The sequence below is a fragment of the Macaca nemestrina genome, chromosome 3 (assembly GCF_043159975.1).
Source record: "Macaca nemestrina isolate mMacNem1 chromosome 3, mMacNem.hap1, whole genome shotgun sequence".
In the NCBI taxonomy this organism is placed as follows: domain Eukaryota; kingdom Metazoa; phylum Chordata; class Mammalia; order Primates; family Cercopithecidae; genus Macaca; species Macaca nemestrina.
The window spans coordinates 82,035,643-82,058,173 of record NC_092127.1 but is presented as its reverse complement, the minus strand read 5'-3'; the positions used below and the strand labels follow the sequence as shown (position 1 = coordinate 82,058,173).

Sequence of the window (22,531 nt, the reverse complement as noted above, 5' to 3'; positions counted from 1 at the left end):
GATCTCCAAGCACAATGCCCCAAGTTCTCTGCCCAGGAAGCGCAGTAATCTAATGGGTCGGTGGTATTCAAATCAATTCAATGAATAATGATTTATGTTAAAAAAATTGTTTTAAGATAGAATAATAGAATAGCACACAGCAGAAGAGAAGGACTAAAATTGAAAAGTCATACTGCATTACCTACTATAAGAGAGTTTATTTTTGAAACTTTTTTAGGAGTGTGAGTGGAGAAGGGAGGATACAGAATCACAGTGTAAAATATATTTCTTTCTCAGTCAGAAAAGTTTAAAAGCCATTGGCCTCTATCCTAGTTGGCACTTTGACAAAGGACAAGCACCCTGCATTCTTAGCAGCCCCACCACCACTTTTGTCCCTTCTGTTGTGTGCTCCTGCCATTGCTGTGCAGACTTTCCAGCCAGGCTTCTTGCTAACCATGTCTTTAAAGTATCAGGACTGAAAAAGTGAGCAACAATACAGTCAATGCCACTTCCTTTCATGACCTTTGTTTAAAACTGATTGACACAGCTGTCATCGTGACACTGTAAACTTTGATAATACATTTTGACCTACACAAATTTAGAGCTGAAAAAGAGTCTGCGTATAATTTATCTCCCACTAGGTAGTTAATCAACTCAAGGCAACTGAATGTAATTCTTTCACAGAGATTTCTTATTCAATATTTAACAGAAAGTATTTCTTCTGATTATTTGAAATGTTTATATTAGAAGTCAGAGGATGCAAGTCCAGTGAGAATTTCTTTGTCACAGGCATTGATTATAGTACATTGGGCAGATCATGAAACATCTCTTAATCAGATTTCCTCGTGTGTAAACAAGCAAGTCAAATTAAGCAGTTCCCAATGTGTTACCCAGTTCTGTGTCCTGCTTTAGTCTGTTGTATAAGTTCTTGAAACTTTTAGATAATAAAAGTTTCTTTTGGTCCTTTCTATAAAACTCTCTATCTTTAATGATAATACTTAAGCACATTCGGAGAATCCTCTTATGTGGTTATTAAAATATTCAAACATTTAAAAAGATTCTTATCAGGTTGAAAGTAAATGTTAAGAAGGTTGTTCACACTGAAAATTAATAAAATATTATTTATGAAAAGTAAATAGCAAAAAAACTCTAGTACATAGTTCAATATATGAAGATAAATATATGCTGTTTAAAATATTTGTGCATATTATATTAACATTTTATGAGCTTAAGTCATAGTTACTTGCACATTTTAATCAGACATGAGTTTCTTTAACAAGTCCATCACAGAGAAAAAAAATGGAAGTCTACTTAAACTCCAAATACTCAATAACTTAAACTCCAAATACTCAAGTAGGGTTAAAGAAACAAAAAGCACTTTTTTTGGTAAGAACCTACATAGCATTCTTTCGTCACCCGTGAGTGATGAAATAGACCAGAGCACAGAACGAATTTTCAGCAATCAGACTTGAGTATTATAGCTTTAATTAATGTACAGGCTTTTTTGATAACTTTGTTTTGTCATTTAATCATGTCAGAAATCATGAAGACTTTGTTGCCCGACTGCAGACAATATGAGGTTAACAAAAAAAGGCGTAATTTTTGTTATCAAGGGTTTTTATGTTGTGGTTACTGTTATTTCTGGCAGGATTTCCAAAACAGTTGAGCAAGAAATGGGGCCTAAAATTTTATAAAGCTAAAAGTAGACAGCTGCATATGTGGCAGGTGATTCCAAAAAGGAAAATAATGTCAGTAAAGAAGAGAAAGTGGAACAGAAAGAAAAGAGAACTGTTGAGCGAGCTGGAGGAAATGCTCACATTTCTAGGTAGATGATTATAGAGAAATAAGTGAAGAAAATAAAGAAGAATGAACCAGAGAAGAAAACAGAAATAGCATAATAGTAAACATGCAAAAAATAAATTTGGCATAAGGACTAGACCATAGACTGCCGAGAGTACGGAGCATGGTTAGTGGGGATAAAAGACTCTGGATTTCAGAAGACTAACACAATACCTGTTGCTCCAAATTTCAAAGGGTTGAGAGGAAATAGAATGTGAAAACCATTATTTGAATGTGGTTGTAATTTCAGGTGATTTTAAATGATAATTATTCCCTCTGCCTCTCATTTGGATGAAGATTTTTTAGTCCATTATCAGATAGAAACATTTACTGGCAGTTTGTTTCCAATATGTTAAATGAAATTTATCACATGCTTCCATGAAATGTATTTCACTCTTGATTTAACATTACTAAAATATTTCAATTTACCTAAATCACACAAAAAAATCTCAAAATAAAAAAAAAATGATATGGAAACAATGAATTCCCAGTTTCCGAGTCCTCTTGGAAGAGACAGCTGACACTCAACAAAGGCTGTCAGCCTTCCAAAATCCTAGCAAGCTGTCTTGGCCAATACACTATGTAGAAAGTGTCAAGAATCTTGCCAGTGCAGGGGTTATCTCACTTTGGAAAATATCAAATGAATACTGTTAGAAGCAGACTAACATGATGTTCAATTATTTTGGTTCTTGTGGTTGAACAACTAATATTGTCTTGTTTATGACCTCCACCTACTATGATTGTATTTTTAACATCTGGGATACCCTTGTTTCCATGCTCTTTCCACAATTCCACTAATTACTTAATTATTTGCCAGTGTGCTTATGTTCTACAAGACAATATTGACTAATCATCTCTCTTAATGTAAACATTAAATAGTAGAAATGTCACATCATGTGTATGTGTATGTTTATTTTGTCTTGTTTTGCTTTATAATTCTTAGCCTCAGAGTAATTGAGTTCATTTTTTTCTTTCTTGTACCTCTGCCCAACTTGGTGGGGAAGATTAAGAGGCCACTTCTTATTTGGTGCACGAGCATTTGACTTTACTTATTTCTGTAATGGCAGTGGTAATAATGACATCAGCACAATAACTAAGTGCACTTTCTTATTCTTCAACGTGTTCTTTATATATATCATCTCATGTGATCCTCACCATTGCCCAGTAAGTTAAGCATTATTACTCTTATGGTTGTTGTTGTTATTGTTATCCCTATTTTGTGGGTATACCGAAAAAAGGAAAGACTAGAGAGATTAACTGGCTTTTCCAAACACATTAAACTAATCAGTGATGAGTGGAATTTAAAACCTGTTTGAAATTGTAGTGCTGTGATGCTGACACAGATCATCTGATTATCAGAACTGCAGCTAGAAGGGGTCAAAGGTAAGGAAAAAGCAAAAGCAATACAAGACTCTAAATTTAGAGAATTTCCCCCTTCTGATCAGGATGTAGGACATGTCAGCCAAACAAACAAAGCCATTGCAGAGAAGCCATTGGCAAAGCCTGTGCTTCTCTATCACATAGTGACATTCAGATTCAGGAAGATGAGGACAGGGGAGTTTGTTGCTGGGTGTGAAGAAAGAAGAGAGAATAAGCTTTATGCAACAGAATCTACTTTCTACTTGGGGTGACACTATCATTTTATACTTTAATGGGAAAGAGTAGAAGAAAGGTAGGTTTATGTGGGAAGGCAGGGAGGGAAGTAGAGGCAGAGATGAAAATAATGTATTGCTATGGTGCCTGCCTTAGCATCCACGAAGTACTAACACACTTTAGACTTCTCAGAGTAGCAGCTGGGAGCAACAGGGAATTTGGATTTTGTTGTGACTTTTAATTAAATTGGAGTTATACCCATGTCACTCAAGTATAGAGAGGGAAGAGTAAGTGTTCATGTTCTCTCCTAAATTCAGAATAAACAGCATATTGTAGCAGCATAAGTAGGTGGTTTAATATATGGGTTCTAATATTAGATTGCTTAGGTTTGAACTTTAGCTTTCTCCATTTACAGAGGTGTGATTTGTACACGTTGTATAACCTCTCTGTGTCTCAGGAATGTCTTTATTATTTATTAAATGTTTCGTCATTTATAAAAATAAGAATGATACTACGATTTCCTTCAAAGGGTTGGCTAGAGGATCAAAAGAGTTAATGCAATTGAGGATTTAGTTTCATGCCTGGCACAGAGTGAATAATCAATTAATGGTACCCTTTATTATAATTTATTGTGTGCCATAAGTTCTTGCAAGCTAGTTTAAGGAAATAATATACCTGAAGATCACTCACTTCTTCTATTTCCCTGAAGAAAGAACAATCTTATTCCAGATGATAAAGTATAACATGAAGATCTAATATCTCCTGGGAGAGGTTTGGTCAGATCTACCACTTTGATAAGTCATTTTCCCTAATTGTGGTATTTTTATTTGTTTTGTCATTTAATGTACTTATTCACTCATTGATTTGTTAAAATTGTAGATTTGTTCTTTTTTGCTTTAGATTGTTTTGTTTTAAATTAGATACTGCAAAGTATTTAAAAGGATATCTGATGTCCATTTGTCCCTTTTGACTCTGTGGAAAAAGATAAGTAACATTTTTTAAAAATTTACTACTTTTGTATTTTTGCTAATTTTATTTCTGAATTTATTACTTAAAGCACATAGAGAAATCTAAACTATTATTGAGATTCCCAAAATATAATCTGTTGTACAGATTCAGGGGTTGTGGAATACATGTTAGAGTAGCAATTTTGTTGTTAGTGATACATAAACTAATTACTTCTGTTAAAAAAATTAAACAGGATATTGAAATCTTTCTGCCTTAAAGTTTTCTTTGATTCAATTTGCCATTACAAAGAAAAGAACCTACCAAATGTTACATTGATTGACTTCTTTAAAAGAATGCTTTATGTTTGTCCTAACATAACAATTAGAGAAAAATATGATATTCTGCTCTAGTTCCTGTCAAGAGTGGATAGAGAAGGAAGAGAAAATTGACTTTTGCTTACCTCAAATAGTAATACTAAATTTTTCTTATGCATTCTGTATTAAATCTTTCTGTGCATTCTTAAAGCGATGCTACATAATGCAAAATGTCTATCAATTATGATTAGCCTTACTTCCTTTTGATTTATGCTTCTGGATTGTTAAAAAAGTACTCAGTAACAGGCTCAGGCAGACACAAATATCACATAAACCATTTGAACAATCAGATAAATTGCTAAAAACAGGTTTATCTCCTTGTTATAAATGAGCACAAGTGACTAGAGGCGTAAGGAAGTAAAGCAACTCCAGCAGGCCATCAGAAAGTCACAGGCAGAAATAAGATTGTAATTGATTTTGCTGTTAACTCAATACTAAAGAATAAACAGTCATTAGTGACTAGTCTAAAATGGCAAATATGTTAACTATTATAAATTTCTTCTAAAATGTAACCGACTATTTTAACGTACATTTAAAGCAATTTTGTAAGGAAATGAAGAAGAGTCAATATTTTCGTAGATCAGAATATACTAGCTAGAGTTCTATGACATTGCCTTACCTAATCTTAAAATTATAAGTTTCAAAATATCTTGGAAAGGAGAAGAGGGTGCAAACATTTGTATTGGATAAGAATATTCAAGAAGATTATGACAGGGTCAGAGTCACAGCTGGAGTAAGTTTGAGCAACTTTGTCCTCTTGTGCTCTCTAGTCTAACACAAAAATAAAATGATGGATGTTCATATTAGATTATCATTAAAATACTTTTCTTGCTATTCACGAGCTAACTTTCCACTTGTATCAACTATCAATTTTCTATAATTCGTGGTGAGAAGAAAGGAACGTTAATATGGATTATTTCAAATTCCTTTATTTAAAAAAATTTAATCATAAAAATGATTTGCTTTCCTGATTATGTTTAGTGTTAGTCAATGTCCAGAGAGGCTATCAGATTATTTACTCTTAAGCAGGAGAAAGTTGGGCTGAGGTTAGAAAAAAAGTCATGGATAATTTCAGAAAGCGAAGAGATCGCTTACCGAAAATAGAGTGTGTAGTTTATTTCAGTGAGCACTTTCATGAATGTTTGTACATACAGATACAGCATACTTTCATTAAAGAAAATGCAATCTACAAATATTAGTGCTCTTCAGTCAACTCGTTCAAGCTTCTCTTTCAATGAATTTCAATTCTTTTCTCACACATAACTTCATCCAAACCACTGTCCTTGAAGTGTCCAAGTCAGAAAAGCATAGAATCTGAATTTATGTTAAACCATAGCTTCTTTTTAGAAACACATACCAGAAAGCTCATCTACATTTAAAATATAACTATAATTATCACTATTCTAGTCACTTTTAAAAGAATTGCAAAATGCTACTGCATTGCATTCAAATTAAATTCATCTGCCCATCTCAAACAGACAAAAAAAGAAGAATAAAAGAAGCAATTGCAAACACAAATCCAAAGGTTTTTCATTCACACAGAAAAATATGTGAATTGCAAAGCTTGATTTTTTTAGTAGTTTGGGTTTTTAAAATTTGTTTTGAAGGTGGCCCATACAAGTCAACACCTCAAACTTCAGAGATAGTATCGAGAAATGGCATACTTCATCAAAATATATTTATTCACATGATGTTGAAGATTTTGTTTGAAATTCCTTTTAATTTAGAACATCTGAAACAGTCTCCTTAGAAATTGGCATATATATTAAAATGCATAAATATTTGTATATTATGTAAATATATTAGTAACAGTCCTGAAACTTAATTTAGCCTGTATACAAATATAGTACATACATGCAGTACTTATTAGTAATAGCTGCAATTGAAAAGGCAAATTAAAACATTGATGCAAATAATTCAGCAGTTCATTTTTTGCCAATTCTGTATCAATCTTCTGAATACTGTCACTCTCAATTTCCTATGTCAGTTTCCTTTACAACTGATACGGTGTCTTTGAAAGCAAACCTAAACTGAGAAATGTAACACCTCTGGAGGACAGTGGATTTTCTCTCTCTAAATCTTTTCTAAAATTCAAAGGCACATTTTCCAGAAGTGATATTACAAATAATCCATCTTGCCTTTGGAACAAGTAGAATTCCTGTAAATAAGAATATTTATCTTTACATGAAATCAGGCAACTTTCAATAAAACTTTAGAGCTCATATAAGTCTCTTTTTCACTTTTGTGCATTAATTAATTTTCTAAATTTATTCCAGAATTTCTTCTGCAGTGGCCAAATTTAATTCTCTATCCTGAAAAATTAAAATAGGCTATTTTCAATTTCCATTTAAGAGAAAGAACACCGAGGACTAAGTTTCCAATCTGCCTACTTGAAGCTGCATCCTAGAGCTTCTTCCTCCTGTATCCCTGAAGGAAATATATTACAACATCATTTGTCAAGTATAAAGGGAGTTGGGGGAAATCAAACTTATTAGGTTTTAGGATGATACTATATGGTTAGCTAATTAGATTAGTTGACACTTTAATTCCAATATTTTCAATCATATTTTACTATTGTGATGCCTAAAACTTTAGCTCAGCTACATTTCTATTCTAGAGTTTTTCTCTACAAAAGGAAATGACATCTTCCCTGTAACAGCTTTTCTAATTTCCATTTCATTTATGAAAATAATAATACTAAGAATGTTGGTAACCACATAACTATAGAATAAAAAAGATAAAGAGACTCGTAAGTATCCAAAGAATTATTCTTTTTACTTCAAAGAGAAAATGTTTTACTATTTGTTTCTTCATAACAGTACATACTTTAGATCATTCACTAAACAGGAATATACAAAATAAAATTTTCCCATTTGCCAGCTATCCTCCTGCTATTCAACCCAATATTTTATTTTGTTTTACCTTTATCTTGAATATGGTAACACTTTTTTCACAAGCTTAATGTCAAATTTTAACAATCTAGGATTCCAGTTCAGTAAATATAATAAAAGATATTCCATAGAACTGGTATGTTATGAAAGGCATATCAGAAATTCAACCCATTTGTGAAATAAATAAATAAATAAATAAATAAATAAATAAATAAATAAATTCTCAATGTAAGGCGATGTAAGTAGACTTCCAAACTCTTTAAGAAGCATAATTAAGTAGCTATTTGGAGAGGGAACCACATAAAAACATATTTTATACCGATTTATATACAGATACAGTATCAAAACATAAAGAAGAAGCTAGGTTGTGGGATGCATCCCTCAGTCTCCCCTGTGTAACGCTATGGCTAATGAAAAGACGAGTGTAACTGATCTTCTGACAGAGGAACATCAGGTGTGTGGGCCCAATTGTGGGACAGAAACAAAAAGCACTTTACAAAAATTCCCAGAAAATACATAGATTAGAATGGAAAGGAACCTCAATACTATTGAGTCCTTCCCTGCGTCCTTGGGAGAACTACACATTAAGCTTTCTTCAACTGGGAACATGAAATTTGAAGTCAGTAGCATTAGAGAAGTCATAATTTGGATTGGGAGCACCCATTCTTTCTAATCCCTGTTTCATCTTACGACACACTTCTAAGAAACGGTTAGGTCCATTGCTATTGACAATCCTAGGGTGTCTCCCAGGAGAGGAAAAACGAATGAAAGTGGTCACATAAGCGTGTAGGCATGTGCACGTGTGTGAGCATGTGCAACGGTTATGTTTGTGTATACGTATATGTACTTTCTTATTTTTCCTGAGACCTTAAAAAAGAAATCTGATTGCTGATTTTGTAATTCCTTGAAAGGATAGGTGAAAAGGTAGACATTTAAAAGCTCTGGGAAGAGTTCTGGAACTGCAAAACTAGCAAAACTGCAAAATTGTCCCCGTGAGAGGGCAGTAGGGGGCCAAGCCCGGGCCTGAGTTTTGTCTCTCTGTCCATCCCAGACTGGCTTGGCCCTCTCTGTCAACCTTCACCCTGCTGGCTGCGCTGTGGACAGGGGCGGCGGAGCACACCGATAGCGCGCAGAACCGCAGCATCAGTCGGCTCCAAGGAAACTCAGATCTTTGCGGCGTGGGCCGCCGCCAGGGGTTGACACTTATGCTGTGCGAGGTGCGTGTGCCATTGGCAAACTGGCTTTCTCAGTTTTGGCTTCCCACAAAAGGAGCGGAAGGGGGAGCTGTCGTGATTCCCAGTGCCCACAGAGCCCCCTCTCCTGGCCACTGCGCGCCAGCCACAGCTGGTACCGAGTGTGCTCGCTAGTCTCTGTGCGTGTCTATTTGTATAACTATTTGCAAGTGGCTTTCAATCTATCTGTCTGTGTGACAGACTTGTATAACTATTTGCAAGTGGCTTTCAATCTATCTGTCTGTGTGACAGAGACAGAGGCGCCTGCGGAAAGTTGCCTCTCTCAAAAACGCCTTCAATGTTCTGCTCTATCGCTAGCGCCTACGACGCTGTCATTGCCATCTCATCATTTTTGCTTCCTTCCGGGTCATTTATGTACAATTATGCGTGAGTGAGAAATGCGTGTCTACTGGGGTTGTTTTGTCTGTGACCTTACTTCTTTGAAGAGAGAAAGTGATTGGGAGGGAAGGAGAACCTGAAAAGGACTAATTCCCCCTCCGGAGTGTAAAATATAATGGTTAAACGCCCAATATCTCAATGTCTAGACTGAAATCCCGCTCTGCCACTTATACTAGCTGTGTGTGTGCCTTGGGCAAATCGTTAATCAATCCGTGCCTCAATTACTTCATTAGCAGAATAGGAAAGCAACGGCATTTAGCTCACAAAGTTGTGAAGATTAAATGAGTGAATATGTAAAACGCTTAGAACTGTGCCTGGCACGTTAACAGGTGCTATAGGTTAAATGCTATCAACATCTTCATCAGTTGATCACAGTGTTAAATGGAAGGACCATCCTGACCACTTTCTCCACAGGAAAGCACTAACTAGATCTTGATACGTGCCCACGCCCCAATGCAAAGGTGAGACCGAATCCTAACCCGTTCACTCCGTGCAGTGCAGGACCAGCAGCCACCCAGACACCCCCCACCCACGCAGACCCTGTTCGGGGAATCCCTCCCCAGCAGTCTGTTCTCTATACCTGGGGCCATGCTCCGAATTTTTGGGGATGCAATGGCAAACTGCTAGCCCAAGAGAGCTGGCCCCAGCCTCTCCTGTCTGAAGAGTGTGTTTGAGGGTTTTCCTACCTGCCCCAGGTTTTTGCCCTTCTTACTGCCGCCGAATGCCAGTCCTTGGTATATGCCCGCAGATCGATTGGCGGCCTGAGCAGGCGTCTCCCCGCCCAGAGAGGACTTGATGGAGTTGAGTTTGGCCCGCGAACTGCCGATCTGTGAGCTCTCCACCATCAGCACCGCGGCCAGTAGGAGCAGGCAGCGGGACGAATCCTTGCACCGCATCAACGCGGCCATCTCCCGGCGAAGGGTTCCCCAGGAAGACTCAAAGCCCGAAGGAGTGGGAATGCAAGGGGAGGCAGGACCCCAACACGGGGCCCCTCACTCGGGGCGCTGGGGCTTGCAGATTGTGTTCCCTCAACCCTTCCTGGTTCGGGGACCCAGGACCCTGTGAACTCAGTCTCACGCCTCAGGACAGAAATTAGCGGAACCCAAGCGAGACCAGCTTCTCCACCAGGGCAGGAAGTTCTGCAATAACTGGAAGCAATCAAAGGCTAGGCGCTTTGTCGCCAAGGAGGCGTGACCCAAGGTGCAAGAAAACCCAGCCCTGTGGATCGCACCGCTTCGGTTGCTTCTTGCCCCGCACCTCCTTGGTCCCGCCGGGATCTCGGCGGTTTAATTCTCCTCTTAATTGATCAGGAGGCCCGCACCAGTTCCTTCTCCTTTGGACTCAGTTGCTTTTCTCTCCTCTCTTTTCCTATCCTTTATGTGTCAAACTTTGCAGGACACAATGCTCCTTTTCAAAGTTAGCAGGCGCTTTAGTAGGGGATCAGGAGATGTCCCCGGATCGAATCCTCGAGATCTGAAGAGAACCGAGGTCCCCCACACGCGCACTCACAGTTGCCCCGAAGCGTAGTCCCTTGACTCACAAGAGACAGAAAACCGCTGCCAGCGCAGCGACGCCAGGCGAGCGGACTTGCGCTACGCTCGCCGCGGGCTCCCGCTCTCTCTCTCTGCTCTCTCCCCCTCCCTCTTTGCTTTTTATAGCTTCCCACAGTGAGTTTTTTTCTTTCTTTCTTTCTTTTTTTACCTCCGCCCCCAATTCAAGAGTGACGAAGAGTGAAAACTTTTCTCTCACCCCCTACCGTTTCCGCCCCCCCTCCTCTCCGCGTGCTGCTTCTCCTTCTGCGGCTTCCACTCCAGCTTTTCCTCCTCATCCTCCCGCTCTGTCTACACCCCACAACTGCTGGAAAAGGGGGATATAGCTTTTCCATGGGGTGAATGGAACATAGGGGCTCCTAATTCCTGCCAACAACTCCAGCGGTTGGAGGGGTCTTTGGAAACAGGCGGAGGGCAAAGGTGGAAACGGAGAGGGGCAAGCTGCCACCACGTGATCGCCGCCACCCTTCCTTAGATCTTCCCACCCTTCTTCAGCCCCTGACAATGCGGGGAGAGCTGGAAAAACCCTATGGAAGCTTTAGAAAAGTGAGCATCTGCACATCTGCTCATTAGAATTGTATTCTTTGTGCGCTCACGTTTGGTTTTAGCCTGTGCCTCCCAGGGAGTGTGTGAAGCTGGAGTCGTATAGGTGCGCCAGGGGGTGGCCAATGATCCGGATAGAGGATCTGGAAGGAAAGGGGCAAACCAAAGACAGGAAAAGATGAGCCTGTTCGATTTGGGTCTTTTTAGTCTCCTTCTGAACCCGGGCCCCGTCGCACACGTAGCATATGTCTATGTCCCTGAGGGACTGGGAAGAAGGGGGTGCTCTGGGTACGCTCCAAGAGTTTGGACCTCACAGCTCGATTGAGCATCTTTACCATGACAGCTAACTGCTCTTTTTGCGAAAAGAAAATCCCAGATAGGAACGAATGGGGGCAGGGAGCCTTTGAGATCCTGTCTCCCTTGGCTTCCTGCCTTCTAACCCCTGGAAATTACAAGAGAAGTCATTCCTGTCAGCCCCCGTGGCTCTCCAGGTCCAATTCCCTTCGGTTGAAGGTCGAAGGCGGCTCCGGGAACTACTGGGACGCGCTGGCGCTTGGGGGCGCCAGTGGCAGCCGTTCAGCGAGCCACGGAAGTGCTGCAGGAGACAAGCGCGGAGTTCGGTGATGTCTGGTGGCCAAGTGCGAGACTTCCCAAGCACAGCAAGGGATTGTTCGAAAGTTGTTGCATTTCTCCTTCGCAGACACTAACATCCAGGAGCAGAGAAATCCAAGCATTGAGCCACAACTTGAAGTTAGAAGGCTGCTAGCCGCGAGGGGAGGATACTAGCAGCATCCTCTTCAGAATTTTTGGACCTAGATTTCACAGCTTTCACACCTGATCCTGGCGCATGTCCATGAGTAGGAATTAAACTTGTCGCTAAGTGAGAATGTTAGTGACTCTTATTTTCCCCCAAACAACGCAGAGTTCTAAAGTATGGATTTAGAGCTATTTTCTCCCAGACAGCTCCAGTTTTGCAAATTTCTCAGTCTTGACCTATGAATCTGTCTGCCCTGAAATTCTTCATTTTCAGAATTTTTTTAATACACAAGCAAATGGGGATTAAAATTTGCACCCTCTGGCATGTGTTCTTATCTTTTGAATTTCCTTTCTTTAAGATAGAGATTTTTTCACATTTTAGTGTGTGTGTGTGTTCCCCCCCCGCCCCCGCTTTAAAAATATGCCGGGAATAACAATATGGATGACCCTTGAAGGACATCATATGATCAATCACAGAAAGACAAATCCACTTATAGGAGGTACCTAAAATAGTTAAATGCATAGAATCAAAGGTTGGAATGGTGGATACCAGGGATTGGAAGGAGAGGAGAATGGGGAGTTACTATATCAATGATCACAAAATTTCAGTTAACCAAGATGAACAAACTCTTGAGATTTGCCATATGGTATTGTACCTATAGCCAACAATAATGCATTGTACTTTTAAAAACTTATTGAGAAGGTAGATCTCATGCTATATAGATATAAACTTTATGTGTGTGTGACATTATATACATGTACAATGTATATATGTATTTATATATATACACACGCATGTAATATTATTGTAGTAAGAACATTTAACATCTATATATGCCCAGTAATAAATTTGTAAGTTTATAAAGTTAAGTGAGGCATTTTAGGCACTAATAAAAAGCAAGGAGAGGGGTCCTTACTCTATAAATAAAGTACTTAGGATTTCGAGCTTAGATTTTACAGAAGAGTATATCTTTTGCCTTCATTTGGGGTTTGCCAATCAGAAAGCATGACAGAAATTGAGAAAATTAACTTAGGAATCTACTGGTTTAAATATTTCTGAAAAGTAGCTTAGAGCAAAAGGAAAAGATAAAAGCTAAACATGTAGGCAACAGATCACTCTACATTCACTTGGAAGGGTGTAGACTTTGACCATACGTTGAAGAACAAACACAAATGAACCATGAGAAAATTGTGAAGATGCTTTGCCTGTTTCTGTCACTTCCTTCTTTCTTTACTTCTAAAAAAAAATATCCCACATACACAGGCCTAACTTTACTCATATGTACTGCTAAACAGAAAAGAAATATCAAGTACAACACATTTACTCTCAGTTCTGAGTACCAACCTAAAGACATTATCTCAGAGGCTCATTCAACACCCCACAAGTTCCAACAGCAATTTTTTACAAATACAGTTAAATTGAAAGTCGGCATAAAATCTACTTACACAAACATTCTTCCATATAGAACAAAATCAGACATATAGAATCAAAAGCTAAAATATACACAATTATGCCTTAGGCTAAAAATGAGTCAAAAACTAATTAATTCATGACACAAATGCTTTCTGTAAATTTTTTTGACAGACAGAAACAAACATACATGACCCATATGTTGACAAGTAGATATGCATACACAAAATCAACTAACTGTAAATAAACATAATCCTTTGGATTACTGTCATAGCACCACATGTTTTTCCCTTGTGTGTTTTCCTAAGTATAAAGACAAAAGCTTCATATCTTACTTGGGAAAGTAGATTTTTATGCCATTTGCAATAACATAACTAGAGAGTAGATATTTAAAAAGAAGACTGTACAAAAGCAGGACGTACAACCCTCCTGTCCAGAAGAAAGTGCCTTAATGGACATTTTTTCCTTTGGCCATACATTCCCTCTTATCTTTGCTCCTCTAGCTGTGGGGCCATTTTGGTTGCACAGAAAAGCCACTACTTTCTCAGCAGTTGTTTCTGGATCCCGGATTCCTTCTGAATACTTAGTCCCAAAGGTAAGTTAAGTATATAACTTGTCACCTTAGTCTTGTTTACTGTAGCTTACTAATTTTCATCCCATTAGCTCTCTCCCTGCATTAGAGAATACTTCCTACAATAGCCTTTTTATCAGTTGTTCATGCATTCCCCATACATGAAGCAGGTATGGGGCCCTGCGGACACAGTGGTGAATGAGTGGGGGCCTTCCATCTAAAGGGGCTTGGAGCTCTGTAGACACCTTGATTTACTAAAATCTGCTTCTAGCCCCTCTCAGAAGTTGCTGCTGTCTTTCTCTATTCTCATCTGCTGCTGAATTATGCCAGCCTCCGAGTTCAATCTGTCACAAGATATCTGCAACTCGAATTCAAGCCAAGCTGGCTTGAATTCATGTGACTTTGGGAATACAAATGATCAAATATGTCCCCCAGAGTTCTTTTTTTTCCTTCAGAATTTATATGCACATTTTAATGGTGTTCAGAGAGACAATACTCCTACATTTGTTGTTGAACCCAAAGAAATGACCCTCGTGATGGTAATGTTAGGTCAGTAAGAACAGAATAGCAAACCTGGGAAGTAAGATTCTCTTTGGTAGGTTCCACAGGACCTCAAATTATCTTGCACACACAGAATAGACATGAAAATCTTTAATGTGTGGTTGGACCTTGATAGATGTTAAGGATCTGAAAAATAAGATTATGTGGGTTTTCCCTCTCCATAGTAAACCAAGCTACCTGGCTCTGTAGCCTAGTAATACTCATACTTTGAGAGTTTTATGTTTCTCCTCTGCCTAAGAACAACAGTCTCATGTGTTGCTGCAAATTAATTTTACATACCTGGTAACAAACGTAAGCTTGCATTGATATTGTGAAAACTTTTTGTGTTTCTTGATGGGAATAATTTTCATACCAGATACGAAAAAACTGCATCTCCTATTTGATTCCTGCATTAATTTCAGTTGTTGATGCAATCTTGACAAGGTCTCATGGACAGCAGGACCAGCTAATAAAAAAGATCTCATCACCTACATTTGAATCACTAGCTATGCTTGACACAAACATGCGCAAGTGAAATGGGTCTGAAGATTTCACAATAAATCAATCTGAAACAATTGCTCAGCCAACAGCTTCTTTTTTGAACCTTAACAAGTTAGTCATCTTATCCATACTTTAGCTGCCACTTAAATGAAAGAGGATTACTGAACAGATATTTCCCCTTGAGCCTGAACCCAAACAATAAAAAAATGCAAATAACATAATCTGAAACTCAGGCAGATAAAGACTTCTACTGAGCCTTGTGCATGTATGTGACCATAGATGGAGGTGGAATTAGAAAAAATCATCAAATGTTTAATAAGAAACATTTTCCTTTATGATACAAAATTTTTGTTAGTTCTATACACTGCATATCCTTTTTGGTATGTTCTCACTGCTGAGTTCTGGCAGGTTTTTTCAAGATTCATCTTTTGAAACAGTACTAAAGTACCAAGTAACACTTGGCAGTGAACGAATCATATGTTTAATTCTTGAGTGAGGTTCAATTCCAAAGAATCTCATCCTGATGAGCAACAAAACAAACAACATTTACATAATCTGGACCAGGGATTTTCAGATTCTGTTCCTTTCGGCTCACTAGGGTTCTGCTGAGGTCTCAAAGTAAGTTGAGAACTGTGCTATTTTTTTACAAGATTTCAGAGGAGAGAGATCCAGCTCTTGGATCAAAGTTAACTTTTAAGTGCCTGTTTTTGTTATTGTTTTTATTTGGGAAACGATTGTGTTTGTTGTTTGGTTGGTTTTAATCAACTGTTAGCTGATCCAATTTAGCAGCCACAGTGAACTGGGCAAAATACTCTGTGAGCCGTCAACCTGCCAAATACATGATAGATTTATTTCTACCCTGTTAGTATTACAGACAATTTCCAAAATGAACATTACTCAAATGGGGAAACTATTAAATATATGGCAATTTATTTAGTCAGAAATGATTTGGTCATTTGAAGTAGGGAACATTAAAAATGAAAAGGCAGGGTAGCTAATCCATTCATTGTACCATATGTTTATTCCTGATCAATTATCTCAACCTATGATTAAAGAATATGGCAAAAATTTAACTATACTCATACCACACATAAAATAAACTATGGTGCAGACTAAAAATAATGGAACAACTATTTGCAAATAATAAGGAAATAGATTCTCAAGAGGCAACTCAAAAATCTGTCTTTGAAACACCACTGGGCTTGGTAACAGAAAATGAAAAATGTGTTTAGTTTATCTTTGGAAGATTAGTTTGTAATAGATCCTACTTTTTGACATTCTAGGTATAAATTATAATGCCCAGGATCAGAAATGGTTTGGGATATAAGAAAGTCAAGATACTATGCTTCAGTCAGCTTAAGGAATGTTACAGGTAACTGGCTTGGAATATACAGCAATAATAAAAGTAATAATAATAACCAGATTTATTGAATGCCTTACATGTGCCAGGTTTGTTGAACACTTTACATATAGTGTCTCTTATTTATATGCTATAATTCATCCCTTTAAGATAATGAATGTACAGTCCAGTATTAAAATAATACTGAGTAAAGAGTAGCTTGCAGGACAGTGTGTCTCCACTTGCAGTAATGGATGCCCAGTTATGGCAATAATGTGGAGGACACACAAGAAAAGGGGAATCCATCAGAAGAAACTGGAGGTGCCATTTCACCCTTGTAGCATACCCCAACACAGATTCCTCTGAAGCAGCTAAAATAAATCACTTGGCAAAGGGTTGCAAAGGACACCAAAAATATAAGTACATGACTACATGTATTGCAGCTTCGCCTAATATAGTAAAACTCTTGGGCCTTAATAATTATAAAGCAGAGAACTTAAAAAGGCCCTCTGCTACAGATGGCATATTAGCTTTCTAGGGCTTCCATAACAAAATACTACAGATTTGGTGGCTGAAACAACAGAAATGCATTTCCTTACCATTTAGGAGGCTACAAGTCTAAGATCGAGGTGTTGGTAGGTTTGGGCTCCTCTGAGGTGACTCTCCTTGTCTTATATGTCACCACTTTCTCACTGTGTCCTCCTGTGGTCATCTCTAGGTCTGTGTTCAAATTTCCTCTTCTTATAAAGAAACCAGTCATATTGGATTAGGATCTACTTTAATTTTGTTTTAATTTAATTGCCTTTTTAAATAACTCATCTCCAAATGTGGTTACATTTTGAGGTAGTAGGACTTAGGGCTTCAACATATGAACTTGGCAGCAGGGCATGGGGCAAAATTCAGCTCATAACAGATAGATAGATTTATAGATGTAGTTGCATATTGAAACACTTGGGAAAACAGTAACATTTCTGTACAAAACACATATAGCAGTTTCTCAGAGTTCCTAAACTCAAAAGAGAACTGTTACATGTTTATTTTGAAAACATTATTTAAATATTTTTATTACCATTTTATTTCTGGATCTGTGTTAATGACACTCATTTTTTTTTACCTTCTCTTTTTGTGTGACTTATGGCTAAATTAGAAATCAACCGAGTCTGTGATTGTCAAGATTCCACTGGGGCCCTGAAAAAGAGAAGAGAGAATACAAGCAATTTGCCAAGAAGATAAAGTCATTTCTACATTTTTAAAAAGTGCCTAGTTAATGAAAGATGGAAACAATAAAACATATCAGTACATGATAGAAAAGTGAAATCATCAGAGATCAAAGGAAAAGGAAACAGCAATCAAAACTACAGTGATCTAGCAATCAGCAAGTTGTTCTGTTACTAACTTAATTTGTCCACTTATTTAATTTGATTTGTTTAATTTACTCAGAAAGTTAATAGTTCCTTGGAATCACAGTACCTTTAATTAATTCAAGGCAGTGCTAAATATGTAAAAACAGGGGGGATATCTAATTTCATTGAAACTGGTAATGAAATCATTTTTAATATAAGTGCACTTGACCACTTAGTCTTTTAAGTTATTAAGAAATCTGAGTTGGAATAAGCTCAAATTTACTTTAGCTTTTTTGTTGTCTTTTCCTGAAATTTATAAAATGTATTTTGGTTGTTATTGTCAAGAATGTATGTGAACGTTTGTATATATTAAAGAACAATCAGTATCTCCAAGAACATAACAGCTGTTTATATGTTACAGCTGAAATTGTTGGGTTAGCCTTGTTCTCCAATGCCAATCAATGCTGTATTTTTAAATTAATAATAAAATGAAACTCTCAAACCTTTGATCAATTTGTCTTTTATATATCAAAATGTATTGTATAAATATGCTCAGTATTAATAGAAGTACTGAAAGTTTGAAAAACATCTTTTTGTTTTATAACCTTCAATGTATTTCACTCCTCCACTTAACACTGGAGGTAGCTACCACTGAGGTCAGGAATATATAAACTATAACTATAAATGGGGACTCTTTTTAACATGAAAAGGTAAGCTATATTTCCAGCCTTCTAAATACCACTTCCAAATTCACTAAATTACTTGGTGTTTCCTCCTATATGTTAGCATAATTTTAGAAGTTCGTCCATTAAAAAAGCCCCCAGCTGCAAGTTCTAACCAAAATTTATACATGTTATAGTCCAAACTCTTCATTCTCTTTAGCCAAGTGTAGATACTGCCTAAGATGGCTAATTTTAAGATAGCTTATTATGATGATATCTGTCACTCACTTGTGAAATACTTCCTGAATAGAGCTGACACAATCATATCCAATTTTCTGTTTCAGGGACTATTTAATGTTAAAAATGTCCCTAAGGAAACCATTCTAAGGAATTCCTCTAAGTAAATCTATATATGTGGGGGATGGAAAACACAACCCATCATGGTATTATTATCTGACAACAAAAGAATTCCTGTTAATTTTTAGTAATAGTTACTATTTTTTTAAGTAGTGATCTTGTAGTGATTATTAGTCGGAAATACTGAGAGGTTCAAGTTCATGCAGCAGAGGGCAGTAATGGACACTTATCATGGCAAGAGAGATGAGCCAGAGATTATTACAAAGTAATCTTTCTGGAGAAAAGTGTTTAATGGCCTTTCCTATACCAGTGTTATTAAATAGAGGAGAACTGATAAATAAATTCACCTATTCCTCTCATGAAAAGGTTGCAACACTCTTCAAATATTAGTTGACTGAACTAAAAAAACATTCAGAAAGTTTTCTCTTATCTAACTTCATAGATAGGGAACCATTTTCCAATGTCAAGGCATATGCAGACATTGCCCATGTAGCATTGTAAAAGCTCTTCCAAACTACTCAGAAACAGAGGCAGGTACACAACATTGTAAATGGTCTCACAAGTGTGCAGAATTCATTGGAAATTAACAGCACTTTTTCATCTTATTTACTACCACTTTATTATCTGTCTTTCTCTCGCTACCTGAAAAAAAAAAAAATGCAACAAAATCCAAGGACTTCCATCCTTATCTTCCTTTAGTTGCTGTGGCTGCCTACTACCCTAATTGTGTTAGCAACGTTTTGTGCTTGTTCTTTCAAAAACTACATCAGCAAGCTGTTTCTTTCTTCAGTCACATCATCCTGAATCCACACCTTGTTCCACTGCTTGAAATAAACCATCAAATAAAGCAGACCCAAAACAATGGTAGGAGGTGAGAGTGTTATTCAAAATTTTCATAGGTGAAAATTTGAAGGTAGAATCTGGGAATACATGATGGCATAGTTATTCTAACTCCTGCAGTGCTATGTAAAACCAGAAAAATAGATGATGATAACAATTCCCCAAAATGTACATGCGAGCACACAACACACACACACACACACACACACACACACACACACCATCTAGAGTAAAATTAGATGACAAGGTGAGTAAGCCTAATCCCCAATAATTACAAGGCCCACATAATATCAGTTACTATAAAAAAGGAAGTTTGGGCTGGGTGTGGTGGCTCAGGCACAGAATCCTAGTATTTTGGGAGGCCAAGACAGACAGATCACTTGAGGTCATGAGTTCAAAACCAGCCTGGCCAACATGCTGAAATCCCATCTCTACTAAAAATACAAAAAAATTAGCTGAGTGTGGCGGTGGACACCTGTAATTCCAGCTACTTGGGAGGCTGAGGCAGGAGAATAGCTTGAGCTCAGGAAGTTGAGGGTTGCAGTGAGTTGAGATCATACCACTGCACTCTAGCCTGGGTGACAGAGACAGACTCCATCTCAAAGGAAAAAAAAGAAAGTCTGAGGGAAAGCAATGGAGCTCTGAGAATAAGAGAATCTTCAAATTTCCAACAGATCCTCATTGGAAAGAGCACAGCCAATCTGAGAACAGTAGACAAAATCAGAAGAAAATGGATTCTGCAGGCCCTAATTCCAGGATCAAAGCCCCTGGTGAGGAGAAACTGTTTGGAGTTGAATCCAAATTGAGCAGGCTAAGGAATTAGGGACAAAAGAAAAAATTCTAAATGAAAGTCAGGACGGAGAGGAAGCAGATCTCAAAAATGTGACACCATTGTAAAAATCACTTCATAAAAACAATAGAAGAGGAGGTGCCAAGAACAATAAAACTAGAAAAGTTATTCTGGCCCAACCATCTCTCTGACAGCAAAGTAAAACTTATTTGCCTTAAACCTGGGCAACCAAATGAGACTGTGGCCCAATCATGTGTATATCTAATATGACAAAAAAGAAAATAAGGACAAAACAGTATCACTAGAGGCAAGCTATAAAGCAATGTCAGAGAATACATATAAACAGTAACAATACTTTAAAATATGATAACATTTTTAAGAAATATATTTACATAATGAACGAACATTATAAATCATAACTAGAAATTTTCCAATCATATGATTCAAGAAAAAAGGATTTGAAGAGTGATGTAAGAAGAAAAATGATTTCAGAATTAATATTAAACTGGAAAGAACAAAAAAGCCATATATAATGCTTTAGGATAAATATAAGATGGGAAAGAGAAAAATTAGAGAGAAATAAGTAAAGAGATAAAAAATTCAACCATGAAATAATATAGATGGGATAGACAAAGAAGATCTAACATGCTTATAATAGTTTTTACTAAATAAGAAACTCAAGCAATGAAACAAGTCAAATACTAAAAACAATAATCAATTTTTTTTCTAAAATAATGAGAACAAAACCAAAAACATTTCAAACTACTGATATACTTTCTTAGGAGAAAACAAATCCAGGATGGACAACACCATGACATATTCTAGCTGAACTATTGACCTTGAAAAAAACAACCTTTGGCCAGTGGGCAAAAAGATCATATCACTTACAAAGAACATTTCAACAGACACGTTTTATATCAGAAGACAATTAAGTAACATATTTAGGATACTCAAGGAAAGAAAACGTGAACGAATAATTTTAAATACAGCTAAACTGATCTTCACGTAACAGTTTTCCGACAAAATGGATTGTGAATGCAAGAAGTCAGAAAACATTATTACGTAAGCCCCTCCTTGGAAATTGACCAGAAAACAATATTAAAACAACCATAATGATGGCAAGATTGAAATAAGGAATGATACAAAAGGCACCGAGCAATTAAAGACAGAGAGAGAAAAAACAAGCTGACTTTAAGATGATTAGTAAAAGATCTAAAATTTTATCAATTAAAAAAATTCTGTCAATGCTCAATTTACCACTAAAAGACCCATTTTTGGAATGTCATATTTTACTTCCTTTTATAGACCTGCTGTCTTGTATTTTACTTAGTCTAACATTAAATGAATTACAATTCCCTAAGTAGTCACATTTTTTGAACAAAAGAAGCCATAAATCATGTCACTTACTGGCAGAGATAGGGCTAGGGATAAATTCAGGTCAGAAAATCCAAAATATATTACAGTTAAGAATAGGGACTGTGATAAACATGAAGTCACCTGTAGAACTAAGACTATATGATGTTATTCAGAGAAAAACACAGTATTATCTAACGGCTAAATGCAGCAACAAGTTATATGAGAGAGACTAATAGACTAATCTGCTTGTGAATATTGATGTGAGGTAATTTTAAGTAAAATAGTAGTAATGAAGATCCAAAAGCCTTTTTAAACAATAAACTGTGACTAAATGGGGCTTATTTAGAAATATACATTTAGACAATACACTAATATGCTCCATCAGTATAATATAGCTAAGGAGAAAAATTATATACGATAATTTTCATAGATGCAAAAAAAGCATTTGGCAACACTCAACCAATGCTATTCATGTTAAAAAATTAATCAACAAAATGGGAATCTATGAATGCATATATACATGCACCTCATTACAAAAGTTAGCATCTTCACTTAATAGCAAATCACTTAATGTTTAAATGGGAAACTCAGACAAGAATGTCCACAGTCTCCACTTCTGTGAGCACTGGTTAGAGGTAACATTCATTCAATTAAGCAAGAGAAAAGTAACAACCATAAGAACTAGAAGGCATAAAGTAAACGATTTCTATTTGCATA

At 37.0% G+C, this 22,531-nt stretch overlaps 2 protein-coding genes across 2 annotated transcripts in view; one reads left to right on the top strand and one right to left on the bottom strand.

Annotated features, from left to right (window-relative positions):
- The window catches only part of LOC105486295 (dickkopf WNT signaling pathway inhibitor 2), a 107,456-nt gene extending 96,571 nt beyond the window's left edge, over window positions 1–10,885 (bottom strand). Inside the window, exon 1 of the mRNA XM_011749115.2 lies at window positions 9,942–10,885. Within this exon, the coding sequence (XP_011747417.1) occupies window positions 9,942–10,163 (222 nt within the window). The 5' untranslated portion in view covers window positions 10,164–10,885. The remainder of the gene's footprint in view (window positions 1–9,941) is intronic.
- LOC139362248 (uncharacterized) lies at window positions 10,213–12,422 on the top strand. Its single transcript, XM_071092686.1, has 4 exons — window positions 10,213–10,296; window positions 10,425–10,671; window positions 10,767–10,922; window positions 11,823–12,422. Exons 1-4 carry the CDS (start codon window positions 10,213–10,215, stop codon window positions 12,053–12,055), a joined length of 720 nt encoding a protein of 239 aa, XP_070948787.1. The 3' UTR covers window positions 12,056–12,422.
- The last annotated feature ends 10,109 nt before the right edge of the window (window positions 12,423–22,531 follow it).

Coding starts and splice junctions, on each gene's coding strand:
- LOC139362248 (XM_071092686.1), top strand. CDS start 10,213: ATGCAAGGGGAGGCAGGACCCCAACACGGGGCCCCTCACTCGGGGCGC. Junction 10,672..10,766: donor ACACAATGCTCCTTTTCAAA/GTTAGCAGGCGC, acceptor GCGCACTCACAG/TTGCCCCGAAGCGTAGTCCC. Junction 10,923..11,822: donor GCTTTTTATAGCTTCCCACA/GTGAGTTTTTTT, acceptor CATTCCTGTCAG/CCCCCGTGGCTCTCCAGGTC.